The following is a 27748-nucleotide window of genomic DNA, read 5'->3' on the forward strand; positions in this document are numbered from 1 at the left end:
GAGGGTGGATTTGCTTAGGATGCCTCTAAACGTCTTGTACGGTGACATGTGAGATAGCTGCACCCAGGAATGCTGCCATTTTAGTTGCACAAATTGCAAATGCGCATAGAACCCCTGCTGTCGCACAAAGAGGGAAGCCCTGGTCTCCCTCCCTGTCTACCCAAGAGGCTGTGAATGGTGCCTCCTGTCTCTCAGACTCCCAGGCTGACTTGCTGAATTATCTCTCTCCCACCAGTCTTTCTCTGCTGCTCTGTCCAAGTTATTTGGATAAATGGGAACAAAGGAAAACACCCGAGGCTCCAGCCCTCCTCTGGGGACCAGCCATGCAATGTACACACTCTCCCAGGTGCCTCTTCAATTACAGAGAAAACAACAGTGAGTGAGTCTGCTGTGGAGCTGCTACCGGGTTGGTTTAATGTGTTTGGGCCAGGATGTGTCTCAAGGGTCCTGGAGGGTCACCCGCGCTGTCGTCTCTTCCTCCCGCGCAGCTTCAGCCGCCTGGCGGGCAGGCTGACAGGCTGCTTCCCAAACTTCTCCATGATCTCTTTGATCCTGGCCAGGTTAGTTTTGCTAAGCATGAAGTCACACCGCGTGGCCCCCATGTCATAGCCAACCATACAGTTCTTAGTGGAGGCAGTGAAGCCGTCTGCCTTTGCTGTGACCACATACTCTCCAGGGTTCAGCAGGCGCCAGTAATCTCCATCGCTGGCTGTGAAAAGAAAACCAGGGAGAACTCAGGGCAAGTTTTTCCTAACACAGGAATTAGAGCTCCTGCAGATGCAAATTCTTCATGCATTTTGGAAGCCAAGATAATGTCCTCTTTGGAAAATGCCTTAATGGTTTCAGCAGGAAAGGGGCTGAGGCGTGAGCCCTCCGCAGTGGTAATAGACATGAGCAGAGGGGAAGAAACACCACCATCACTAATACTCCTTGCTTGGTGACAATAGTAGCCCTTCATTATAAACTTGAACTTCTAAATGATATGCCCTCACCACAAAATGCCATATTGAAAAGCCATCAGTGCACGTCCTCCTGGCTTTCCTTAGCATGGCTACAGTGCAGAATAACAATTTCTGTAAGGGGTGTGGCTCTTCATTTCTAACAAGAGAGGCAGGGACTATATAGGCTGAGGCCAAATGACCCAGGGAAGGCCCTGGCATCTGCACTTCATTCCATGGCCCGGGCCTGGAGAGATCTGGAGCTGTGGGAGCATCTCCACAGGGATGCTGTGAGGCAGAGAGGGCTTTGAGACCTCAGAGACCCCTGCTAGGGCTGAGGCAGGACACCCTGGCTCCCAGGTATACCACCAGCCTATTACCCAAGCCCTTGATGTGACCCAGGCCCATCCTTAGCTCTAAGATAGATCCCTGTTGCACCAAGACAGCTTCTAAGTCAAGGTCACTCCTCACAGGTGACCTGCAGCCTGGCAAGAACACTTGGATCCCTGGTCCATTAGAGGCTACAAGACAGCAAAGGAGACAGCAGGGACCCTTGGAGAACACAGCACCTGTACATGGGAAGACGAGGCCAACCCTGAGTCACTGGGCCCTGCGAGTGACTCCGTGATGCAGGCTGCATGCTCAATCCCTGTCCTATGTGAGGAACTGGATACCCAGAGAAGCGTGATATCCTGCACAAGGTCACACAGCTGATCATTAGCGAGTCACTCACATAAGACATTTTCAGTGTCCTGCCTAGGCTAAAGGTTTGGGAGCAGGCAAAGAGGAGAAGGGCTAGATTTGACCAAGTACTGAGTAGGCCCTGGCAAGGTTTACTTGTCTTAGCAAGTCCTAAAGTCTTCTAAGGCAGCTGTCCCCAACATCTTTGGCACAGAGACCAGTTTCATGGAAGACAATTTTTCCACGGACAGGGGAAGGGGCATTAGATCCTTATAAGGAGCACACAATCTAGATCCTGCACAGACACAGTTGAACAAACTGTGCAGGCAACAATGCACAGCTCAGTTCACCCTCCATGAGAATCAAGTGCTGCTGCTTGTGTGACAGGAGGAGGAGCTCAGGCTGTGATGTGAGAGATGGGGAGTGGCTGTGAATGTGGATGAAGCTTTGTTGGCCGGCCTCTCACCTCCTGCTGTGTGATCTGGTTCCTAACAGCCAGGTACCAATCCGAGGCTCCATGGGTTGAGGACCTCTGTTCTAAAGGATGGAAGAAGACTCTGTATGCGTGTGTGTGTGAATTTACATTACCCATGAAAATACGTGTAACACTTCAAAGCTTCATGCTTAAATTCGTATTATAATTTGGATTCATCTGAGACACCTCACGCAGTACAGTAAGCTCACAGGAGCACAAGATGGTACTGGAAATGAAATAAGGAGGCAGCTGTTTGCCACGTATACATATAGTCAGCTAGATGACAAGCAGGATTCTGTCTGAGAGGCCCAGGTGCATGTGCGCGCGGGCGCACACACACACACACTCAGGTAGAGGGTCCCTGGAGTTTCTTGGCACAGTGTCCTGTGTCTTCCTTTAGTGAAAATGCAAGGTTTTCCCTCAATAAAATTCTACTCCCTCCTGTTTGAGAAGAAAGGAGGCACTTCAAGCAGTCTGGATCATGAAACCAGATGGCCAAAGCCCCACAGACATCCCTGTAGCAGCCACCTCCTCCGCATCCCCGTTCCCTTCTCTTCCCTTCTAACAGACCCTGTGTGCTTGAGTGGAAACCTCCTCCTGCTCCCATCTAGGCCCCCATGGTAAGTGGTAGATTGTTGAAGAGCCCATGTCTTATTCTTCAATATCTAACAGGATGTCAAACAAAGGATGCTCAATTTAACACAGAGCAGAATTCATTCTCTCTGCTTCTACTACTGACCACTGGGAAAGCCCAGCATCATCCTTGTTATGAAAGGCAGGGACACTGTGTTGGGCTACCATCCCACAAAGGGGTCAGGTCTGTGTTCGGGGTCCACATTCCAGGGTGCCACAGTGGAGGGTGATAGATAGCAGGCACTGGACTCGTGGACACAAAGGACAACCCAGGCCCAAAGATTGTCCATTGATTAGCAGGTCAGATCAGTATCCACCACGCAAGCAAAGGACAGTCATGTGGGATTCTGAGACAGGGGTGTGGTCCACATGTTCACATGCATATCAGAGTGTTTTCACTAGCTTCCGTCTCTGTGGAATTCCATTTAAAACCTCTGTTTATTTTATGCAAAATCCCTCTAGAAATAAAACTTGTCAGATCACATAAGCCCCAGACAGAAACCAAAGCAAATTCAGAGCTCTTGTTGAGTGCTGAGAGATGCTGAAACAAGATAAAGAGCTGTGTGTAAAGTATGGAATGCATCTGTCACAAGAGTTACGCTGGGATATTATTTATGGGGGAGAGAGATGCATTTCCCATTAGCTCATCAAATCGTCTCCTTGATTGCAGGGGCTACAAACTCAGAGCCCATTAGACAAAGTGTTCTCATCCCAGCTCACGGGGCCCCAGGGCATTCTTATCTTCTACTCAGTCTGAAACCCTTATGTTTTCTCACATTGCATATGAGGCACCAAATAGTCCAAGGAATGTTCCAGGCTCTTTTATGAATTATTCTTTTAAAAGACCCCATAGGCAATGTTTCAAATCCAAGTCCATTGCGGAACCAGATCAAACAGCCTCTTTTTCCTCAGTAATGATTGCCAGCACCCTGCAATCAGTGTCTCTGGCACATTGTGGTCTGTAATCCATGTTTGTTGAACTAATGAAAACAAATGAGTAAATAAGTGAAGCAATGAATAAATAGATGCCTTTGAGGGGATACTGCATATAAAATCCCATGCTCTACAGTGTGAGATCTCATGGTCCATGGGTATAAGATCAAGGTCAAATGGTTGGAATGTTTGTAAAATATTGAGTGAAGAAATTGGTAACTAGGTGGAAAGAATGCGATCTATGGCATTACACAGCAGTCTGCAATTTTGTGGCATCTCAGACACATTTCATCAATTTAAATCATTAGCCGTCTATGCCAGGGACATCCTAGGCAGCCTGGCCTGGAAGATACACAGGCCAGGTCTCATCCCAGCCTCAGACTCACTCATCCTAATACCCTGGAGTTTCCATTTCCTGAAAAGTCAAATGGGATCATTTGCAGACAGGAAAGGATCTCTTAATCCATCTGAACAATTTGCAGAGGAGGGCCTCTCCTCCCCCTCAGGAGAGACGGCATGGGGCTAAAGAAAGGAGCACTGGACTTGGAGTCTCAAGCTCCCTACCCGCTGCAATCCTGGAGACACCGTATCATGTCCATTCATCCCTTCATTCAACAAACACTCACAAGAACACCCACTAGCTTGGAAGTGCCCAGGCATTGTGCTTGAATCTCTGCCTTCATCGTAGGGACAGTAAAGAAGAAAAGAAATACGAACAAAAAAATTTGGTTATTTTATAATATGTTGGAAGTGCTATGGGAAAAAGACAAAGTTGGAACGGGCGAGAGGGAGCAACAGGGCAGCAGGGCGGCTGTGCAGTGCTCAGCAGGGTGGTCGGGTCAACTGCACTGACATGGTGACATCTGAGCACAGACATGAAGGGACTGAGGATGGAACCAAGGGGCTCCCTGGGGAAGGAGGCGCAGGTGGAAGGCGGACAACCCCGGAGACCCCACATGTGGCTATCAGTCAGCAAGGAGCAGTGAGGATGGGCTGGTGGGCAGCACCCATCCCTGCTTGCCTGGGATTGGGGGTTCCCTGGGACATGGCATTTTCATTTCAACTGGGGCATCCCAGGTGATGACAGTCCTGGGGCCCTAAGAGAAAACCTGACCTGTTGAGGACCTTGTCTTCACGTCATTTTCTAATCAGCAAAGCACAGGGCAGTGTCTTCCGGGGCCCTGCAGAGTGTCTGTGGAGTCTTCCGGCAGACCGGGAGTTAGAGAGGTGAACTCAAACCCCACTCACCTCTCAACCCTTCAGGGGGTCAACTGACCTCTTTCAGCTTATTTTTTACCCAAATAAGTGAGAAAGAAAGGCCCGTGTCCCTCCAAAGGTACAAGTGAGAGAAGCGAGAGAGAACACGCGTGAAAGCTCTTTGAGAACAGAGCGTGTGAGAAGCCGCACCGAGTCCCTGCTGCCGCTGAGTGACCACGGGCTGCAGGACCAGCTGCGGCTGTCTTGAGGGGCTGCAGCCACTTTTTTAGTGCATTGAAAAATGTGAGATTACTTTTGGTATTGCAGGGACTGGAAACTGTGTTTGGTTTGTAAGACCACAAGTCTTATAATTTATTTTCTTCTGTAGCAAAGAGAGTTGGACTAAGACTTCAGCACTGCCTTTTAAATATCATTCTCTGACTCCCAGATTATCCAAGATTCTAGAATGTTCTACTCTCCACTGGAAGGGAAGTTGGTGTGCCAACTGTGACTAGTTACCACCACCAGCCCCTCGGCATGGATACTAGGAGGGAGCCGGGCTTCCTTGCTGTACTCTTCACAAGCCTCATTTATCCCCTAAGGGCGGCATTAGGATCAGTAAGAGCATCGCTGAGTCGCTGCTGGGTCGCTGCTCGTAAAGCTATTAAAAGAGTGAACTTATGTTACTGTTATTATCATGCAACTCTTCCCGTTACAGACACCTGAGTCTTCCTAAAATATCACGTACAGTGGTTTTCTGTGGTTTAATGGAAAAATTGCATCCTCCCATCCTCTGTGGATGGCACCGCAGGGCCAGACCCAGCCTTCCAGCCACCCTGCTGCCGTCCTCAGTGGACTCTCCCCAGCAGCCCTGGTGCTATCCACCCCACACCTGGAGCTCCTCCCCTCCAGCCCTGTAGTGCGCTCACTGGTGCCGGCCCCATGCTGCCCCACCAAGCTGCCCCCATATGTAACAATCTCATAGAGAAAGAGGTACTTTCTTAACTTCCCAGAAACTTCTGCCACGCCTAGATGTTGGCCAGCCGCCCCACGTCCGCCCTGTGGAGAGGACAGAGATCCAAAGAAAGCACAGAGAGAAACCTTGCTTTCAAGGATCTGTGGAAAGGTGGAAAGAGAGAGGAAGGAGACTCATTCAGTGCTGAAGAAGAAATTCCTGGCATTCTGCTGAGGACTGTAAGTCAAGTAAAACACTTAAAAAAATGGGTATTTCTTACCAAGAAATAGTTTCTAAACGTTCCAAGTTACCTGTTCGGATGTCATGGTTAACACCTTCTACGGAGATAATGGCATTTGGAATTCCTTTTCCATGTAAATCTCTCACCACACCTTTGATGCCGCGATGAATCTGCTCAGCAAACATGAAGAGACACAGGGTGAGGTCACCAAACAGCTCTGGACACAGCCAGCACGACGGACTGGGCTATAAACCTGAGGCCACCCCTCCCCACCAGGAATTCACAGCACCACGTCTCGCCCTAAAGACTTGCCGGGCTCTGTGTACATTTGGTGTGCAAACTCCTTCGGCTTCCCTTTTGGGCCCAAGCACCAGAAAATCTTCCCTTAGAATTAAAATATTCCAAAGGTTTAAAAAGTATTAGGATCTGAGATGGTTCATAAAAATATATCTACTAAAAATTGAAATTTAATTTTTATGGGCATGTTTATTTTGACTTTCCTGGGCTGTAGGGACTTAATGAGAAAAGATTCAAAGGGATTTTCTTATAAATGACAGCTCTGCATATAGGGCCCTTCCAGTGATTAGCTGTGTCACACCGTACACATAGACTGTGAACTTCATGACTCAGTTTTTCTATGATGTGACAATCCACGGTGACATGCCATCCTTCCCAGTGGCTTTCCTTATACATATTACTATGCCTGTCCACTTTATCCATAGGACACTCTTTGGCTAAACCGCATCACTACTTAGGAATGATCAGGTTGCAGTAGTCAGCGCCATCTCTCTTTACATATATGCCAAAGAAGAAGAACCTTTTGAAATTTCAGGGATAGAAACTCTTTGAGTGAGACATTTCTCTAAGAGGGAAGAAGAGGCCCACGCCCTTCTGTGCCTTCTGTGCCAGGGCAACTCACTGGGGGCTGCACTGAGCCTCCTGGGACCCCCAGGGGCAGACTCGGATGCTCCATCCTGGTGCCAAAATCTGCCACCTGTGCAGAGGTGCAGCCACGGGGCCCAGCATGCTGGCAGCCAAGCCCTCAGCTGAGTGCATCTTTCCACTCATGTCCAACAACTCTTGGGAGAAGGGCAGCCTCTATGTAGCCTCAGAGTGTCACTTCCTCGTGGATGGAGGGAGGGTAGACTCAGGCATATGTCTATTATAATACTTACAAACGGCAGGAGCCCTGAGGCTCAACATTTCTTTTCTTGTTGTTTGTACCTTTGGTTTCCAGTTAGCCTGTTCCTTAGTGGGGCAAGTATAGTATTCAGTTAGTTGTAGCACTAAACTAGAACAGGTTAACTCACTAATGCCCCTAGATGGGCCCGTCCTCAAGAACATGGGACAAGGAGGGTGGCCTGGGTCCCTAATGAAGATGGCAGGGGCCTTCCCAGCTGAACAGCAGAACTTCAGCAGGTATTTGTTACTCCTTCTCCTGGCTACTCACCCCTGCAACCTACAACAGTGACTCTGAAGGCCTGTGAGGTTTTGGGGTTAAATTGTATACCCTCAAATTCATATGCTGAAACCTTAATCCCAGTATCTCGAAATCTGACTATATGGAGACAGGAACTTTAAAGAGGTAATTAAGTTAAACTGAGGCTGCTAGGGCAGGCCTTAACCCAATATGACAGGAGTCCTTATAAGAAGAGGAAATGTGGACACACACAGAGATGTGAGGATGCATGGGGGGGACCAGGTTGACACCGAGGAGGCAGTCGTCTGCAAGGCAGGGGGGAAGCTTCAGAGGACACTGACTCTGCTAGCACCTTGATCTTGGACTTCCAGCCTCTAGAAGTGTGAGAGAATAAACATCTGCCATTTAAGCCCCCTGTTGCGGAATTTTGTGATGGCAACCCAGGCAGACCAGGACAAACGGCCTGTTCATGCTGGCTCGAACACACACGGCCTGCATCTGCTCCCACAAGCACCAAGAGCCCACGACTAATCCTACTCCCCCGAGCCAGTGGGAGCGACCGCCATGGGTCCAGAGCTCACTTCCTTGGGGTCTAAGCAAGTGAGAACAGACTTTGGCTTCTCACAATGCTGGGGCCCAGGACGGCCGATCTACAGAGCTGATTCCATCCCAGGCTTTCAGCCACCTGCCTGGCCTCATTCTTAGCTCTCTCATTACAGCCATGTGCCAATGCCATACCTGCTCCATGAACACGATCAAAGATTCCCGATTGTTCTCCCATTCCTCGGGCAGCTGGCTCTCGTGCGGGTACTTGTCACAGCCCACATAGATGGACAGCTCGAAGCAGTTTGTGTGAAGGTAGCTGAAATCGTTCAGACCTGCCAAGCCAACAGGGCAACGTTTTAATGGAGCAGTGCTCAACATGGCTTGGGAAGGGGAGGGGGCGGCAAGAACGTCTAAAAACACGCAGAAGACGTCATTGAACGGGAAGGTGACAAATATCTGCTATACACAAAAATCTGCATTGGGGCAAATGTGGGTAGGTTAGAGAAAACGGAGAGAGAGGGTGCAGCCTGAATAGTTTATGGCAAGGAGAGACACATGCAAGGCCATTTTTGAGAGACCTTGAAGACTCTTTCAAAAGAAAGACTCAGATAAGTGCTTTTTAGATAAAGTATCTACTTGAATAGACTCAGTTTGACACACCGTTTTTAGAGTAACACCATTAATGGCCACTATAGATTTTAAGAGTTTAATTAAATTTATCTCTATAGTTATGTTGTTTCACTGTAGCACTAGAACAGCTTTTAATTCTTATTCATTAAAACAGCTACCCCTACTCGGTTGAGAGCCTCACCTAAGGCAGATCTGCATGCATTAGGTCACTTAATCTTCACCCCAAACACAGCAGAGGCAGATATGTGGGTCATTATGAAAAGTTTAAGATACACAAACACCAGGACACTTAATATCCACGCAGGTGGAAACAAATGAAGAAGCTCTCCCAGCAATACTGATAAGCTGATGGAGTTGAAACTTGCACAGGTGAATCAGAAAGGATGCTGTTGACAGTGTTTCTTAGGAGTGAAATAATGGCTCCTAACACAGTCTGTCTCAAAACTTTCATAGTATAGCACAATGTTACAGAGGAGAAAGTTGAGGTTGAGAATGGTACCCAGTATCACCAGTCTGGAAAGGGGCTTGAGGCCAGGTCTATGTAACAAGTCCTGGCTCTTGCCTCCAAAAATCCTGCTGGGTGGGGACTTTAGGGCAAACCCACTCACCATGAAGCCTAGGAGGAGACAGAGCCTCTACTCTCGGGACCACAGCAGGATAGGAAGCACGTACCCTCATTAGCTAGTCTCTGTATTCATTTCCCAGGGCCGCTATTACAAATCACCACCAACTGGGTGGATTAAAACAATGAAAGTTTATTCTCTCCAGTTCTAGAGGCAAAAAGGCTGAAATCAAGGTGCCTGTGCTCCCTCCAAATCCCCAGGGGAGAATCCTTCCTTGCCTCTTCCAGCTTTGGTGGCCCTGGGCATTCCTCTGCCTCCATCTGCACTCTTCTGTCCCTTACAAGGACTCTGCCCACTGATTTTAGGATCCAGCCACGTTTCCCAGGGTAACCCCACCTGGAAACCCTTTAACATAATCACACCTGAAAAGAACCATTCAAAATAAGGCAACATTCACAGGCTCCAGGTGCCACCATCACACCTACTGCACTGCCCAATATTTGTGAAAATTATAAAGGGGTGTCAGATGGCGGTGAGTATTGGTGGCTTTCGTCCCAACATTTTTGTTTTTGAACATCATGATTAACAAGCTAAGTTCTAGTGAGAGTCTAGGAGGCGCCTCTAACCAGCCCTCCCTGGACTCTGAGTGTCAGGGTGGCAGAAAGCGGGAGGTGGGTGGGTTCCACAAACTGTGCCCCGTGGACACCCTTTCCTCCTTCTCCCTTCTCACTGATCTCACCACAGGGATCTGCCCCTGCAATGCCCAATATAAATGTCTGCTTGAAAATCATGGCTTTCGGAGTCTCAAAAGCAACTCTGTATTCATCTGCTGCCTAATCCTCGAAGTCAGAGGCAAAGTGATACCAAAGATATGACCAGTCTCTACCGGATTCCAGACTGGAGCCACCATGCATGAGTCATCACAACAGGCCTTGGAGCACATCCAAGAGAAAATGAGGAACGGCAGGTGCAGGAGAATGGAAGGAGCGAGTGGGTGCCGATTTAGGGGGGATCCTTTGCAGAGGGCCTGGTCTGGTTAAAGGTTGGTGCACCCCACAAGGTGGAATTACGGAGAGCATGAGGAGGCCAGGGGACAACACAGCCACCAGCCAGCACAGATTTCGACTTCCTGAGAGGGCTGGACTCCTCTCTGCACATAAAATTATCATTATCCCCACCCTTTGAGGTCCTGTTAGTCCTGAAATAAATGTGATATTTGAAAATTCTGGAGCGAGCCTGCCGTTCTACAATGAGTGTCTTTAAAGCACCAGAAGCTCTAGAAGAATTGGCACAGTGACGAGGAACCAGCAGAGCTGTGGGAAGCTTGGGCCTTGCTGTCCAGACAGTGTTGCCTTGGCCAGAGAATGGCTTCAGAAGCCCAAAGGTCCTTTCTGTCTGAGGCAAGTGGACAAGGGGCTGTGACGTCCCCAGGCAGCTCTTTACCAGCCTTCTATCCTGGCAGGGGATGGTGGGATGCTCCTCCGTGCTTTCTGTCATTGGAATTCTCTTGTCACAGCTTCAACTTGGGACACAGAGCCATGTCCCTTACAGCCCTGTGCACCTGCCACTATCACACACCTGCCTTCCTTATTCAGGAGAGAGGGTGGGACTGCAGCAAGGATGGGGGGCGTGTCCCTTATAGCCCTGTGCACCTGACGCTACCACACACCTGCCTCTCTGTGCAGGAGAGGCGTGGGATTCAGGACAGGTGAGCGCGCACCCACTGTGAATGATGTGCCTTTTGAAATCCAGCGACCCTTTCTCCCCCTTCCACGGCGCCTGGCAGCACACTGCTCACTGGTGAGAAAGAATTGAACAGAAAGGTGCAGATGCAGGGGGAGGGGAGGAAATGAGAAATCACATTTCATTAATCTACAAAGAAATAAATCTGCAGACTTCAGCACGCTGCCAGGAAGAAGAATGATTAAAAAGGCTCGAGCTACCACATGGCTCTGCCACAGAGTCCCTGAAATAATGGAAAATATAATTGATAGGAAAAAACAAACTCAAATGCTGTCAATGTGATTATGCACCAGCCAAGTTCTCAAAAGGTTACTGGTGACCCTACTGGGAACCCAGCTGTGTTTAGACCCGATTCAGTCACAGCAGCTGTGAAAAATAAACAGATACTTTACTTAAAGATTTTTGTAGGTAGGTTTTTAGGTCTAAAATTGAAAACCAAGAGTGCTTTTTGCCATCAGGAAATTTTCTTGATAGAGATTTGCATTTTCTTTTTATTTCATAAAAGGTAAAAGCATGGTGGGAACAAATAAAATGCCTCCGCGTGGTCTGTGACCAAGAGAATTCAGCGAGCTTTCTGTACATGTTGTAAAATGGCCACAGGAAACAAATATTTCTACTCTATTTTTTTTCTTTTCCTAAGGGCAGAAACATACTTGAAAAGTTGCAAAATAAAGTAATTTAAAACTGATTAATTAGTATAGTGAAACAGAGAAAAAGGATATGGTCATAAAACAGGTGTCATGGCCATCGGGCTACGGAAAGAAGGAAGGAGCTGCAGGAGATAGGAAGGTATCGTAACCGAGTGTTTCTGGTGATATGGATGCTGAGCACATCCATACCCTGCTCTGATGTCAACCTCACATCATCAGCAGCAGCAGCATCACGCCTATTTTACAAACAGAAAGTATGAGGGTTCAAAGAGGTAAAGTAACTTTCCCTGAGTCACAGAGAACCAAATGATAGACTGGGATTTAAACCCAGGGATATCTGACATGGAATATTTTTCAAATTCATCATTGGCTCGATCAACCCTCACAAAGTGAAGAAAATAGGCAATGAAATCAGGTCTGGGGTGTTACCATCCAGTGCAGAGGTATTCTAATACCTTAGGGAGCGGGATATCCTCAGCTGTCCTGGTTCAGGAGTCTTGGGCTAGGAACAAAGTGCTTGTCCTGACACATGGACCATGGGGTCCTCTAGCTCCTCTGAGGGAATCCCTGAAGTCTTTACTAGAGACCTCTCCAGTCCCACATGGTGCCTGGGAACAACACCTCCCATGGCCCACCAGATGGCTTTCACCACCTGCTGTGGGTGTGCTGTGGGGATCCAGCCCACTGGCCACCAGTGGACAGCAGATACATAGCAAACGGTCTTCACCACATGTTGGATCTCAGAACACCCCCGAAGCTTGGAGTCACTTCACACTGAAGCTTGGGATCAATGCCAGTCCCTTCTGTGGGTTTACAACATGGGACGTCCCCCCCCAGATAAGAAGGGTTCTGGGTGAGAAGCCCAGGCTTCTACGACAGCAACAGCATGCTCTCTGGCTTGTCTGGTTGGGTCCAGTATTGCCACTAAGTCCAGCTGTACCCACCCCTGGCCCTCTAGAATCTGAGCAGCTCAGTAGTTAAGAGCAGCCCACAGAGTCACACAGACGCTAACTCTGCTCGCTCAAGCAGATTCCAATTGTGTCATTTATGAATCAAGGAGGCAGACACAGTCCCTAGAGACTGTGGCAGGGGTTATCCGAAGGCTTGTGTGAATGCTGGGGTATAGGCTATCATCTCAGAAATGCTGGACTACTATGACACCCACCTATTAGCAATAATGTGGGCAGCAGTGATGCACTCTGGGAAGTTACCCCTGCAAGGTTGCCCTGTCCCAGCAGGCCACTAGCTTTGGCCCAATGATGCTTACTTCCCGCGACGGTGTGCCAGGACGCCCCATTGACAGTGCCATCCTCCTTCTGGAAGTCCTCCGTGTGGCACACCCTCCTGCGGGCATCAGTCATGAGGCGGTGCGTGGAGGCGTAGGAGTAGGCCAGCCAGCGGAACACGTGGTCGTCAGGCGTGGGCGTGTGCTCCTGGGTCTTCCACGGAGAGCGCACCATGTCGTAGGGGTAGGCCACCACCAGCTCTCCCCCCTGCAGGTTGCCGCCTAGCACAAAGGGGATCTTTTCCATCCAGGCAATGACGGCTCTGGTCTCCACAGCCACCTGCGAATGTTCAAAATTGACAAAGTAGAAAGGAAATTTCTTTCTTTCCTTAGCTTTTAACATAGGGACGTATTTGAAAAAGCTGTCAGGCCAAGTGTGGTGGCTCACAACTGTAATCTTAGCACTCTGGGAGGCCAAGCAGGGTGGATAGCTTGAGCACATGAGTTCGAGACCAGCCTGAGCAAAAGCGAGACTCTGTCTGTACTAAAAATAGAAAAACTGAGGCAGGAGGATCGCTTGAGGCCAAGAGTTTGAGGTTGCTACCCAAGGCGACAGCTTGAGACTCTGTCTCAAAAAAAAAAAAAAAAAAAAAAAAAGATTAAAAGAAAAGGCTGTCATTTTATGCAGTAATCTTAGGAAAATGTAGATTTCAAAATCCGTCCTGGGAAAACTTAAAGGAAACTTAAAAAGGCTTATAGGTCAATGAGAATGACTGTGCTTTATTTGGATCCTGTGAGGGGATCCCTGAGGGGGGGAATGGTAATAGGGAAACGTGAACATTATATTTTGATATAATAATGGTAATACTTTATGGTTTTAAAAGAACATTCTGATTTTTCAGAGATACCTCCTGGAAATATTTACAAATGAAATGACACAATGTCTGGGGCTGGGGAGGAGGAGAAAGTGGTTACAGGATGAAACAGGAATTGATACACATCGAGGCTGAGATGGGTCCACGGGGATCTTGTATGGATTTCTCTCTAATTTTGTTATGTTTGACATTTTCGTGTGACAAAAAGTTAAAAGAAAACTGTGTTAAAAGCTAAAATTGTAATGTTTTCCATGGTCAAATACTGAGCTGTGAATCAAATATCTATTGTAAATTACTAATCCCCAGGAAGATAATTTCAGTAAGGTAAAACTGGTAACGACAAAGAAATAAACTCTGGAAATCATTTAACTGTGCAGTATAGGACATTGAGTAAGGGATGAAATGGAATTGATGGGACTCATTAAGTTTTGTTTTTAAACATAGCAGGGACTCTGGATCACCCAAACCCAGCAGAGGTAGATATGTGGGACTTACAAGTTAATCGTGGAACTTAGTTTGTTACACCGTTGGTCTGTGCTTGGTCCTTTCCTGGTACAGACTTCAATACCGTAAACACCTTACAAACCCCCAGGTCTCGGAAAGCCTGAGCAAAAGCGAGCCTCTGTGACTCCCCCACCCCACCCCCCGCTTCCCACTCGGAGGTAACCACTATATCCTAAATGCTGTGATTTATACAATTTCTCTTTGGTTATATCCACATAGGTATGCCTAAAAAACCTAAAAATATATCAGTTCGTTTTACTTGCTCTTGATCCTAAGGCAGAAGTGGGAAAAACCATACTGATGGCTGTCATCTGCCATTTGTGGGTTTCTTCCCCCCCGCTCAATTTTATGTTTCTAAGTTTCATGCCTGTTGTTGAATAAAGATATTGCTCAGGCTTTTCCACTTCAATATGAAGATCTGACTTATCTGTTCTTACAGTGATGGGCCTTAGATAATTATCAGTCTTTTGCTAAGGGAACCAGTGTTACTTTGAATTTTCTTGTACTGTCTTCTGCTACACATGCTTCAATTTATCTTGCATGAAGTGCAACTGCAGGGCCATAGCATAAATACTCCTCTTTATTAGGTAGTCAAATTATTTTCCAAAGTCCTCATGCTAATTTACATTCACCCACAACGTGTACAAGATCCATTGTCCCCCATCCCCTCCAGCACCTGGGGTATTGTCAGGCTTCTTAATTTTGTCAAACAATGGGTATAAGACGTTCTCTCATCTGCGTTCCTTAGGACTAGTGAGAGAGAACATCCTCTCATGTTTATTAATCCCGTTTCCTCCTCCGAGAATTGCCTCTTCATATCTTTTGTCCATTTTTCTACTTGAGTTGTTTATATTTTTCTTATTTGTTATTCTTTGCATATTTTGAAATTCTAATTGTCTTAGTTATATAATTTGCAAATAACTTCTAGCTTTTTAGCTCATCTTAGTTTAAGTCTCTTGATGAACAGACTTTCCCATTCCAATACAGTTGAACTCATTAAAAGTTTATGATTAATGCTGCTTGCATCTTGCCTAAAACAGCCTTCCTCATGCGGAAAGCTATATACTAAAGTTTTACTGTGAGATTGTATTGTTAAATTTTATCAAATGCTTCTTTCAGTAGACTCGTTGCTTCATACCGTTTATTTTCTTCCATTTCAGTGATTTCTGCTCTGACTCTCTAATCACAGTCTTCCTACTTCCTTCCATAACTAGGAAAAGGTGTTGGGGATGGTAACTTGTATAATTCTCCCTATAATTTTGGAGAATAACAAACTCGAAATACTAAGTTCTAGTCTGAAAGCAAAGACTGAGATCCAGGGACTTTACCTGACTGTGCTGAAATAATTACTTATCTCTTATAGACTCAGGGCTACAAAAGCTGGCGACCAAGTTCCAGTTTGGGTTTGAGTGTTCCCAAATTATAACACCACTTGAAATCTCTACTTTGCCAGGTGTCATTAGAACTTGAGTTGGAAAAAACAAAACAAAACAAAGCAAAGCAGGGATTCTGCGGGTTGGAATTAGGAAACACAAGAAAGGATTCAGAAAGAAGACTCAAGCACCCTCCCCACGCCATGAGCACCTGGGGCACCCTAACTAAGCCAAGTGGCATTATCATTGTCTTTCCCCATCTCTAACTGCTGGCTTCTTTTTTTTTTTTAGATTTTATTTATTTTTTATTTTTTTATTAAATCATAGCTGTGTACATCAATATGATCATGGGGCACCATACACTTGGTTCATAGACCATTTGACACATTTTCATCACATTAGTTGCCATAGCCCTCCTGGCATTTTCTTAGTTACTTTGCTAAGACATTTACATTCCACATTTACCAAGCCTCACATATACCCTTGTAAGATGCACCACAGGTGTGATCCTTTCAATGCCCCTCCCTCTACCCCCCCTCCCCCTCCCTCCCCACCCTCTCCCCCTTCCCCCTATTCTTAGGTTGTAACTGGGTTATAGCTTTCATGTGAAGGTCCTAAATTAGTTTCATAGTAGGGCTGAGTACATTGGATACTTTTTCTTCCATTCTCGAGATACTTTACTGAGAAAAATATGTTCCAGCTCCATCCATGTAAACATGAAAGAGGTAAAGTCTCCATCTTTCTTCAAGGCTGCATACTGGATTAAAGATTTAAACTTAAGACATGAAACTATAAAAATACTAGAAGAGAGTGCAGGGAAAACCCTTGAAGAAATTGGGTTGGGTGAGTTTTTTATGAGAAGGACCCCCCCAGGCAACTGAAGCAGCTTCAAAAATACACTATTGGGACTTGATCAAACTAAAAAGTTTCTGCACAGACAAGAGCACAGTAAGTAAAGCAAGCAAACAGCCCACAGAATGGGAGAAGATATTTGCAGGTTATGTCTCTGACAAAGGTTTAATAACCAGAATCCACAGAGAACTCAAACACATTAGCAAGAAAAAAACAAGTGATACCATCGCAGGCTGGGTAAGGGATTTGAAGAGAAACTTCTCTGAAGATGACTGCTGGCTTCTTGAGGGCCTGTATGTCACGGTACTGCCAGTCACTGAGACCTCTGCCCTCTCCAGTAAGTGGTGCCCCATGAGCCGTTCTGGAGGTTACAACTTGAAGGCACAGCAGGAGAGCTTCTATCCTGGATCCAGTCTCCGTGATGCCTCAGCAGAGGAGTCCGGGGGTTTCCGGCTTTCAATGTGCTTGCCTACAATACAGCACTCCCCACCTTCCTGCAGGGGGTGACCCCATGTAGAGATGAATCTGGCCGGTGACATTTATGTAGAAATATTGTGTAGGAATTCTAGGAATGCCTCTTAGAGGAAAATGAATTGAGAGGAGGACCTTGTTTTTCCTCTCCTCTTCCTTCAGACGTGACAGCTCGAGCACCCCAACTGCCACCTTGGATTACAACCGTGAGGGTGAATGTCGCATGTTAACAAGGTTGAGACAGAAAGATGGATAAATTCTGATCTCCTGATGGTTTCTATCTCATTGACCCTGAACCATCTGCCTCCAGGGAACTCTTACGTGACAAAACAAAGAAAATTCTTCTTTGCTAAAGCCACTGTTATTTTGTCTTTTCTATTGCTGTAGCTGAACCTAACGCTGACCTATATACCTATCAAGGCAAACCTCTTGAAGGACAAATACAATCAAAGATTAAGGGTAAGGAGGCCAACTACCATAGACAGAGAAGGCATGGAAAGGCACGGGAAATTCTGCGACACGGTCTTCTACAACACGGTCTTTGTGAAACAAGACCTAAAACATTCAGAGTAAAACTTTGTCATCCAATTTCACCTTTCTTTCCAAAGAAACACAACACATAGTATTTCCGTGGGGACTTGTTTAAATAAAAATAGTGGGGCACGGTGGCTGAATCCTGGGACTCTGGGAAGCCAAGGTGGGCGAATTGCCAAGGTGAGCTCAGGAGTTCAAGACCAGCCTGAGCAAGAGGAAGACCTGGTCTCAAAAAAAAAAAATAGCCAGGCATTGTGGCAGCCGCCTGCAGTCCCAGCTACTTCAGAGGCTGACACAAGAGGATTGCTCGAGACCAGGAGGTTGAGGTTCCTGTGAGCTATGATGCCATGCACATCTTACAAGGGTATATGTGAAACTTGGTAAACTGTGAAGCTAGTGAATGATGCCCCATGATTATGTCAATGTACACAGCTATGATTTAATAAAAAAAAAAAAGTAAGACTCTATCTCAAAAAAATAAAAAAATAAACAAAATTAAATTAAAATATATGAAGCCATCATTGAAGGGAAAGGATAATTTCTTAGTAGTATCACTGATAATGACAAGAATAACAAGGGCTGGGTGGCTCCTGTGGCTCAGTGAGTAGGGCGCCGGCCCCATATGCCGAGGGTGGCGGGTTCGGACCCAGCCCCGGCCAAACTGCAACAGAAAAATAGCCGGGTGTTGTGGCGGGCGCCTGTAGTCCCAGCTGCTCGGGAGGCTGAGGCAAGAGAATCCTTAAGCCCAAGAGTTAGAGGTTGCTGTGAGCCGTGTGACGCCACAGCACTCTACCGAGGGCGGTACAGTGAGACTCTGTCTCTACAAAAAAAAAAACAAAACTAAAAAAAAAACAAAAGAAAGAATAACAAGGGTTGTAATGAACATGCGCACTTCAGGAGAGGCTGTCTGAGTTTTGAAACACTGTATGGTAGTTAAGAAATACAATTAAATGATTTCCTTTCTATGACGAATCTCCGCAAATATGAATTTAAAAGGTAGTTATTATCTAACACATTTCCCTGCTTTTGAAGGAAACATGAAAGAAAAAAATGGTTTTGTCTCCTTGTTAAATGTCATCTCCTCTGTAAATACCAGTGGGGGTTAAGCCTGGCCTTCCAGCTGCTTTACAATTGAGTGGGTATTTTTACTCACCGTGGCATTTTCCGACAGAAACCACTCCGGGATTGCAATATAGTGATTGGGAACTTTCCTTGGGCCATTCTGTCGGTCCTCTGCCTCCCAGAGCAGCGTGTTTAAATCAGGAAAGTTGTTGTTGATGTCAATCCCATCGCGGGTCCAGCGTCCCAGGGACCAGCCTCCCAGCTCTGAGCCCTGAGGACAAATTAGAATGTGAACAACCCACAGACTGCAGAACAATCTACCCACCATACTAGATGCATCGTGGTCACCTCCCCTTGGGGCACATCTCTAAGCTTCTGGATGCCCTTTGATGCAAAGATGGCACCCAAAGGAGAATGCTGAAAAGCCTTCCATTAATTTGAGTTCTCTATAGATCCTAGTTATCAAGCTTTTGTCTGATTGAAAATATGCAAATATCCTTTCCCATTGTGTAGGTTGTCTCTTTGCTTTGGTTATTGTCTCCTTAGCTGTACAGAAGCTTTTCAGTTTAATGAAGTCCCATTTGTTTATTTTTGTTGTTGTTGCAATTGCCATGGCAGTCTTCTTCATGAAGTCTTTCCCCAGGCCAATATCTTCCAGTGTTTTTCCTATGCTTTCTTTGAGGATTTTTATTGTTTCATGCCTTAAATTTAAGTCCTTTATCCATCTTGAATCAATTTTTGTGAGTGGGGAAAGGTATGGGTCCAGTTTCAGTCTTTTACATGTAGACATCCAGTTCTCCCAACACCATTTATTGAATAGGGAGTCTTTCCCCCAAGGTATGTTCTTGTTTGGTTTATCAAAGATTAGGTGGTTGTAAAATGTTAGTTTCATTTCTTGGTTTTCAATTCGATTCCAAGTGTCTATGTCTCTGTACTCAAATTAATCCACATGAAAAAAGCCAACAATCCCATATATCAATGGGCAAGAGACATGAAGAGAACTTTCTCTAAAGACGACAGACGAATGGCTAACAAACACATGAAAAAATGTTCATCATCTCTATATATTAGAGAAATGCAAATCAAAACAACCCTGAGATATCATCTAACCCCAGTGAGAATGGCCCACATCACAAAATCTCAAAACTGCAGATGCTGGCGTGGATGTGGACAGAAGGGAACACTTTTACACTGCTGGTGGGACTGCAAACTAGTACAACCTTTCTGGAAGGAAGTATGGAGAAACCTCAAAGCACTCAAGCTAGACCTCCCATTTGATCCTGCAATCCCATTACTGGGCATCTACCCAGAAGGAAAGAAATCCTTTTATCATAAGGACACTTGTACTAGACTGATTATTGCAGCTCAATTTACAATCGCCAAAATGTGGAAACAGCCTAAATGCCCACCAACCCAGAAATGGATTAACAAGCTGTGGTATATGTATACCATGGAATACTATTCAGCCATTAAAAAAAATGGAGACTTTACATCCTTCATATTAACCTGGATGGACGTGGAAGACATTATTCTTAGTAAAGCATCACAAGAATGGAGAAGCATGAATCCTATGTACTCAATTTTGATATGAGGACAATTAATGACAATTATGGTTATGGGGGGGGAAACAGAAAGAGGGAAGGAGGGAGGTGGGTGGGGCCTTGGTGTGTGTCACACTTTATGGGGGCAAGACATGATTGCAAGAGGGACTTTACCTAACAATTGCAATCAGTGTAACCTGACTTATTGCACCCTCAATGAATCCCCAACAATAAAAAAAAAAAAAAAAGAAAAGCCTTCCATTAATATTTGGTGAGTGACGGGTCATACAGGAGGGAATGCAGAGAACCACTCCTGCCACGTGGAAGTGCTCAAAGAGTATTAGGTCCCACCTTCTCCTCTTTCCCCAGTCTTCTTTACTGATCGGTTTACCTCTGAGTAGTAGTGAAGCCATCGTGGCAGTATCAGCAGCCACCACAGCAAAGCCTCTTTACGGCCTTGCCCATCATTCTGGCTCACTATTTAACTATGCAGCCCTCTAACCAGCTATGTACACCAATAAACACAACCAATAAAGAGAACCCAAACTCTGTATCATTAACTTGCATTTGATAGGTACCATTGTGTTTCTTTCTTGTTTTAGTTTTCAGAATATTAGGAGGTACACGTTTTGTTTCTGTACAGACTGAGTCAAAGTTATAAGTCCAGATAGCGTGTACTGTACTCAACAGGTATACATTTACCCATCCCCTCTGCTGCCCTCCCCCATCTGATTTTCCTTGAGATTTACTTCCATTTGGGTACTTACGTGTTGATCATTAGTTCTAATTTGGTACTGAGTACATGTGTTTATTTCTCCATTCTTGTGATGTTTCACTTAGAACAGTGGTTCTCAACCTTCCTAATGCCGCGGCCCTTTAATACAGTTCTTGTGGGTCACGACCCACGGGTTGAGAACCACTGACTTAGAAGAAAGTTTTCCAGTTCCCTCCAGTTTTCCATTTTATTCCCAGACATTAATATATGTTATTTGGGATACACAACACAATATAATACTAATCATACTCTATGTACATAATTCTCTTATATGATGTTCTGTGCATACTTAATAACCTATATTCTGCATCATAATTAGGACTTGAGATATAGAGAGTAGGGGATTGTAGGGGGACCACACCTATGGAGCACATTGCAAGTATAAGTTGAATCTATCATATGTAGAGTGCAAATGTCCTAATGCTGTAATTGGGTAAATGAGGTGAAAGCTATACTGATTAGTATGATGTAAACACTCCAATTTATACAAATAATCAACACACTGAAATTGGCATAAATGTATTTATGATCTATGTGCAAAAGACTCGATAAAAAAAGGTAGCTATAAAAAAATATATGTTTACCCCAATAACAAAAACCACTCTCCTCAGAGGACTGATGAGATGATTGAAGGTAACAACCAAGGTTGACACATGCCGTGATTAGGTGCTCAGTCAACATAAGGTGCTATTATGGTATACTAATGATCGTATTGATAGCAATATGTATATTCGTGTTCACTTTCTCCAGTTTGTTGGCATGTCTTAGGGTAGCACTGTGGGCTTCCCTGTCTCAAACGCAAAATTCACAAGGTGCAATTTCACAGAAACTCATGGTTGGGCATACTCTGGAGCTGGGATTTGCTGCTGGCATTGGGGGAGGGGATCCAGGGCCATTACCCCTTCCCAGGCCTTCTCGTAGCCATCAGGGTTGAGGGAGGGTAGGATGTGAATCCGGGTCTCCTCCACCAGGCGGACGATGCGTGGGTTCCGGCCCAGGTACTCCTGGCATAGGAACTGGAGCAGCAGCAGCAGCAACTCCCGGCCCAGCACCTCGTTGCCATGGGCCCCTGCGATGTAGTGGAACTCGGGCTCACCTGCACTCAGGGAGGGGGGGAAACACAGGTCATGCTGAAATGCTCACAGGTAAAAGGTGCTTATCACATTGTGTTAAGTGGAAAAAAAATCTCTGAATAATATAAACTTACAATTTTAGCCCTATTTGTTCTTTCGCATAAATCTCTAAAATTATATCAGGACAATTTCCTTATTCCCAAATAGTCAGGTATATCAGAAAATGTTGCAAAAAACCATACACAATACCAGTGACAAGTAAAAATGTTCATTCTTATTTATCAAGAACATACAAAGTAACATGTATTTAGGATTTAAAATTTACAAGTTGAGCATAGGCCATAGCATTATTTTTATCTTTTGGGAACCAATTATTTGTCTTAAGAGAACTTTCTATTAAGTTTTATAAAGACATAAGATGAATGAATTTACCTGTGTTAAGCAGAGAACAGTCCATCAGGGCAGATCAGCAGTGACCCCATTTTGGAGAGGGGGCTGTCCTGCAGTTTTTTCTCTCTTAAAGCTCAGCTTTTGAAATGTTGGGGGTGCTAGGATTTAATGAATGTTCCCCCAAATTCCTGTGTTGGAACCCAGCACCCACTGTGACCATTTCCCTTGTAAGAGGGGTCGAGGGAACCAGTGAGACCCTTTCCCCTTCTGCCCATGTGACCAGATAGCAAGAAAATGCCCCAGGAAGAACAGGCACAGGACGAGACGTTGAGTCTGCTAGCACCTTGGTCTCAGGTTTCCCAGCCTCCAGCACTGCGAGCAATGAATTTCTGCTGCTTATAAATTACCCAACCTCAGGTATTTTGTTATAGAAGCCCAGACGGGTTTGTCAGCGCTGGGCACAGGCTCACAGCCCATCTGCTTCCCTCGCTGGCAAAGCTGCTGCTCTGGGCAAATGCAGTTTCACTAGCAGATAAAGCTTTCCCCGTTTAAAGGAAACTCTGGAGGGGAACTCCTGAGCTATTGATGAATGTTAAAGTTGAATGAATCAGACAAATCTTGGCATCTGAATCCCAGCAAATTTCTAAATACCTCCTAAATTTACTGGAAAAATGAAAACAAAATGAAACACACAGACACACACACAAAAAACAACAGAGAAGCCCATCTGACCTATAGGAATACAGACTGGGAACAACTGGATGAGAAATGGCTGAAAACAAGAAAATATTTAAAAATAAAATTGAAATGTTTTTTAAAAGGGAGGGAAACCTTTCAAATTTGAGCTGTCACTGATCACGATGTCATGGAGGAGGAGAACGTTCTGTCCTAACTGTCCCAGCCACTTTCTTCTCTGGTAATCACGATTGGTCTCCGAGGTGAAGAAACAGGATTAAATGTGATCCATATGGAGAAAAGGAGGATGGTTCTACTTTAGATAATTCTAGAGCCCTGTCGTGGGATCAGACATCAGCATGTACAGAATCTGTCCAGTGAGAGTGTCACTGCAAGGACAGCTGATGCCCTATTCCATGAATGTTCTCACAGGGTTACTGTCCCCCTAGCCGTTGAAGAAGGCACCAAAGATGAAGGGACCCAGCCTCACAGAGGAGCCCTACTCACCAACTTCATGCTCTCCAGGCCGGTCAGAGATCTCCACAGCGTACAGCTTCAGGCCCTGGTGACTTTTGCCAATGTTGTAAATTCTGGTGATATTGGGGCACATTTCATTCACAACCTTCATCAACTGCAATGCAAAGTGAGGTGAAGGTTCTAGCCTCAGTGGCTCCCCACAAAAAGGGCAGAGCTCCCAAGAAGACAGACACCTGATGCTTGAGCCCCCAAATGCCCCACCCTCCCCACATCCCAGATAGTGTCACCTCCCTCAGCCCAGAATGCTTCCCTTGCATCCCTTTCCCCAGGATAATCCCTACCCTTGCTTCCTGCACCTGCTCTATCCTCATCTCCTCTAGGAAGGAGCTCCTGGCCATTGCCCAGCCCTGTATTTACTGCCTCCTGCTGTGGTCTGCATGTGTGTGTCCCCAAAGTTCGTATGTTAGAACATAATCCTCAATGCAATAATAATATATTTTTTTATTTTCACATATACATGTGTTCATTAGGCTTCTACTTTGTGCCTTCACAAAATTAAAACACAATAATATTAAAAGATGGCGCCTTTAGGGGGTGATTAGGTCATGAGGGTAGAATCCTTATCAATGGGATTTGTGCTCTCATAGCAGCAGCCCGACGGAGTGTGCCTGCCCCTTCTGCCACACAAGGGTACAGCAAGGTGCCATCTGTGAACTAGGGTGAGCCCTCACCAGACACTGAATGTTCTGGTGCCTTGACATTGGACTTCACAGCCCCCAGAACTGTGAGCATTGAATTTCTGTTGTTTATAAGCCACCTAGCTTATGGCATTTTTGTTATAGCAGGCCACAGGGGCTAAGACTTTTCCTGTGGTTGTGGTTTCACCTCCCTGGTTGAGGTCATCACTTTCCTTGGTCAAGGTTTATCTTCCTTGTTGTGATATTACCTCCCCGGTGGTGGCTATCACCTCTCTTCATTGGGTTCATTACTTTTTCACTGCAATTTCCTGTTTTCTTACTGCGGCCTCACTAGACTGCAGATCCCTGAGGGGACAGACTATGTCTTTTATATTTCCATCCCTGACCAAGTAAGTACTTCTTACTGAATATTACCTTTCTCTATCATTTAATGAGCATCTACCTTGTCAGACCAAAGAATCAGATGCTGCCCCTGCCCTCCTGGACCTTACTGGGCAGCCCTGGATGGGAGGCAGCAGGAACCCAATTCACTGGTGCAAAGTCGGGAGAGCACAAGGTTGCTGTGACACCAGAATAATGGGGTTAAACGGCAGGAAAAGCAGGTTTTCAGTAAGGAAGTGAAATAAATACATGCTATTTTCTAATTTTGCTTTTAAAGTCAGCCAGTCAGACTGACAGCTTTAGTCTGTGAGGATGAGACAAGAAGCCAAATGAAGTGATGAGGGCCCTGCTTGTCACAGGAGAACAAGCTATCCCCAGGGAGCAGGACCTGTGATGCCCCCTCCCCAGAGGCCGACCTGCCTCACATCACTGAACAAAGTCGCTTTGATTTGCTGGGTTAGATTGATTTAGCAACCCCCAAGTGAAAGAAGATCTGTTTATTCCCTCCCTGTTTATTGAAGAGCCTGCACCAGGCTCATGGTGGGGGTTGGCATGTTTCTGGGAAAATTTCATGACAGTGTGTTAAAGATTAGGAGGGAAGCTCGGGTGCCCCATTAGCAGACAGCGAGGACGTTCCAGCAGGATGGCTGGTGGGTAGGGGCCTACCAGGGAGGGCTCCATCTTTTGAATGATGAGCGGTGGAGAGACAAGGAAGGGCATGGCCCACAGGGACAGTGTGGACTTGAAGGTGTGCTAACAAGCTTCCTAAAAAATCTTGATCTAATGAATCATCCATAAAATGTACTTATAAACAAATCTGTTGCAAATTTTATGGTGGGTTAAAGTCTATTAGAAGTGGAAAGTTGTTATTATGTACAATTTATGATACAGTAGAGTTGTGTTGTTGTGATCTTTGTTTGTCTTTCATAACACAACGCTCTGTAATGACTGGGCAGAGCGGGTTTATGGAGCATCGAGGAACATTTCTAAATGAGTGAAAGAGTTATTGCTACTACAGCGTGGCTGTTATGATGTGCCTATGAGGGGTGACGGCAGGCCTTGGCTTGGAATTCAGGGTCTAATTCTTTCCCTTCTGGGGGCAAATGTGCTTCCCTTTATGATAACTCACTCAGTGTCACAATATTTAGGTGAGAGAAAGCTGGCTGTGACTCTGGTTCACATCACAAGAAGCCAAAGCAGGAGCCCACCATAAATGGAGAAAGAACATGCAAAGGACATGTTGCCTCTACGGCCATGGCCACAAAGATAAATACTACAGGGGTGGCACGGCACCCCAATACAAGTGGCACCATGTTTTAACAACAGTAGTAATGTCACCGATGATGTGAACAAAGGCAGTAAGAGGACGTTCCTAATCTGTCAACATCATGACCAGTTGAAGTAGATGAGGCAGGTGACCAGCCCCATGCTATAGACAGGGAGACTGAGGCTCAGGGAGACGCTGAATGATTCGCCTCAGGCCACCCAGCTGGCAGCAGGTGGAGCCAGGAGTCTTCCCTCACCCCCATCTGTCCATCAGGTGCACTGAGACAAGGAGAACCGACACGTCTCTGCAGCTCATTCTGTCTACTGCTCGTGTGACCACTGTGAAGGTGCCATCTCCGCGGAGGCCCTGTGCACTCGTCCCCGCTGATGCACAGTTGCTGTCAGCCAACAGCATCAACCTCAGCACATCCTGATCAGCACGTGACCTGCTGCCTTGCGTTCGGATCAATGACCAGTTCTATGGACAGTGAGCTAGGCAGGCCTGAATGCCCCATCTGAACTGGCCTGACTGTCCTTTATTGGTAGCCCCCCGAGCCCTTTCAATTAGCCACAGGAGAAATGTGTGGCCAGTACCCCAAATCATGACCCTGACAGTGGAAGAAGGCGAGTCTCACCTTCCCTGTGGATACACAGTCAGCCTCGCACACGGGAAGATGCCGTGGCCCTGAGCCATCAGGATCCCTTCTCAGGGCCCCTTCTCAGTAGTCACCAGCCACAGCCATACTCTCCCACCAACAGCACAGGGGCATTTAATAACAAATAATGAGCCACGTGCCATCATGTGGTGGTATCACAAGCATCTTCCCATGTGAGAAATGGTCATTTGAAGAACATTCTTCTCTATGAAGTTTCTTTATAAGTTTCTCTGCACAGTGACCCTCTGGAAGGCCAGGAAGCATTTCTGCAGCGGCCTTGAGGACCATCAGGGACATGGGTGGTGATCCGCCCTACTCTACCCAGAAGAGCAGCATGAACATCTCCAGGGATGAAGTTCTCCACTTAAATACAGCCTTTTATTGTAAATACATGCAATTATGCCTGAAAAGAGCCAAAGCTGGGTTTTAGGAGTTTGGGTCTTTGTGGTTAATGTTGGTGAATAAAGGGCGAGTAAGGAATAGAATTTTCATCATGACCTTGGAGCATGGAGTGAAAATTAGGGCTGAAAAGTCTTAGGTATTACAATGCTTTGTGGTCCTCCGAAGCTCATTCTATTTTGGAAAAATATTATTGTTAGTATTTAATATGATGGGGAGAGAAGAGTTAAGAACAAAAAATGCCTAAAAGAGGTTCCCTAGGAGCTAAGTAAAGAAAAGGAATAATGAGAAAACAGCCTGGAGAGGCCCAGGGTGTGCAAGACTCAGGGTCTCTTGAAGATTCTGTTTCCCCAACCCTGAGATGCTAATAAACTGCATCCTGGTGGGGTCCTAGGACTCTTGGAACAATTCTCTTACTCTCCCTGACAGTGTCACTGTCTGGCCTTTCTCCTTCCTCTCGTCCTCCCTGCCCACCCCACTCTGCCTGGAATAGCGCCTTACGAGACATGCTCCCCGGTCACTCGGATTCTCATAACTTTCTTCCCACAATGCAACACTGTTTTCCATTTTCCCTTCTTGCTTCCTGCCCCTGTTCCTTCGTTTGTTATAAATGCCTCTTTCAATGGTAGGAAAAAGAACCATTTTTTCCTAGGTAGAAAGATTTCTACAGTACTCTAGCAGACTCCATATGGAGAAATCGCTAAAAATGCTGTCTTCCTTCCCATCTGTAGGGCCAAGAATCCAAATGGCAAATCATTCCTGGCTTGAACACGCTTCAGGAGTGATGGGTGCTCCCTTGGGAAGTTTCCAGTTGAGTGCTGCTGAGCTGTGGGACCTCAGGGGTGTCCCCCAGTGTCACCTGAGGGGGCAGCATTGACAATCCAAAGGTTCCTCTTAGCCCTGACAGGGGTCCGAG

At 46.0% G+C, this 27748-nt stretch overlaps 1 protein-coding gene across 4 annotated transcripts in view; it reads right to left on the reverse strand.

The window, feature by feature from the left end:
- Nucleotides 1-391: 391 nt before the first annotated feature.
- Nucleotides 392-27748, reverse strand: part of CPXM2 (carboxypeptidase X, M14 family member 2) — a 124082-nt gene continuing 96725 nt past the window's right edge. For 3 of the 4 annotated variants that reach the window (XM_053585393.1, XM_053585395.1, XM_053585396.1), the window contains 7 exons: nt 23463-23586; nt 21717-21913; nt 18593-18772; nt 12873-13170; nt 8212-8351; nt 6124-6223; nt 392-709 (listed from right to left, as the gene is read on the reverse strand). In XM_053585393.1, coding sequence (XP_053441368.1) covers nt 456-709; nt 6124-6223; nt 8212-8351; nt 12873-13170; nt 18593-18772; nt 21717-21913; nt 23463-23586 — 1293 coding nt within the window. In that variant the 3' untranslated portion in view covers nt 392-455. Of the gene's footprint in view, nt 710-2085; nt 2157-6123; nt 6224-8211; nt 8352-12872; nt 13171-18592; nt 18773-21716; nt 21914-23462; nt 23587-27748 lie in introns of all 4 variants that reach the window. The other variant, XM_053585394.1, reaches the window with a different exon arrangement.

This window comes from Nycticebus coucang, chromosome 3 (genome assembly GCF_027406575.1).
Source record: "Nycticebus coucang isolate mNycCou1 chromosome 3, mNycCou1.pri, whole genome shotgun sequence".
Taxonomy (NCBI): Eukaryota; Metazoa; Chordata; class Mammalia; order Primates; family Lorisidae; genus Nycticebus; species Nycticebus coucang.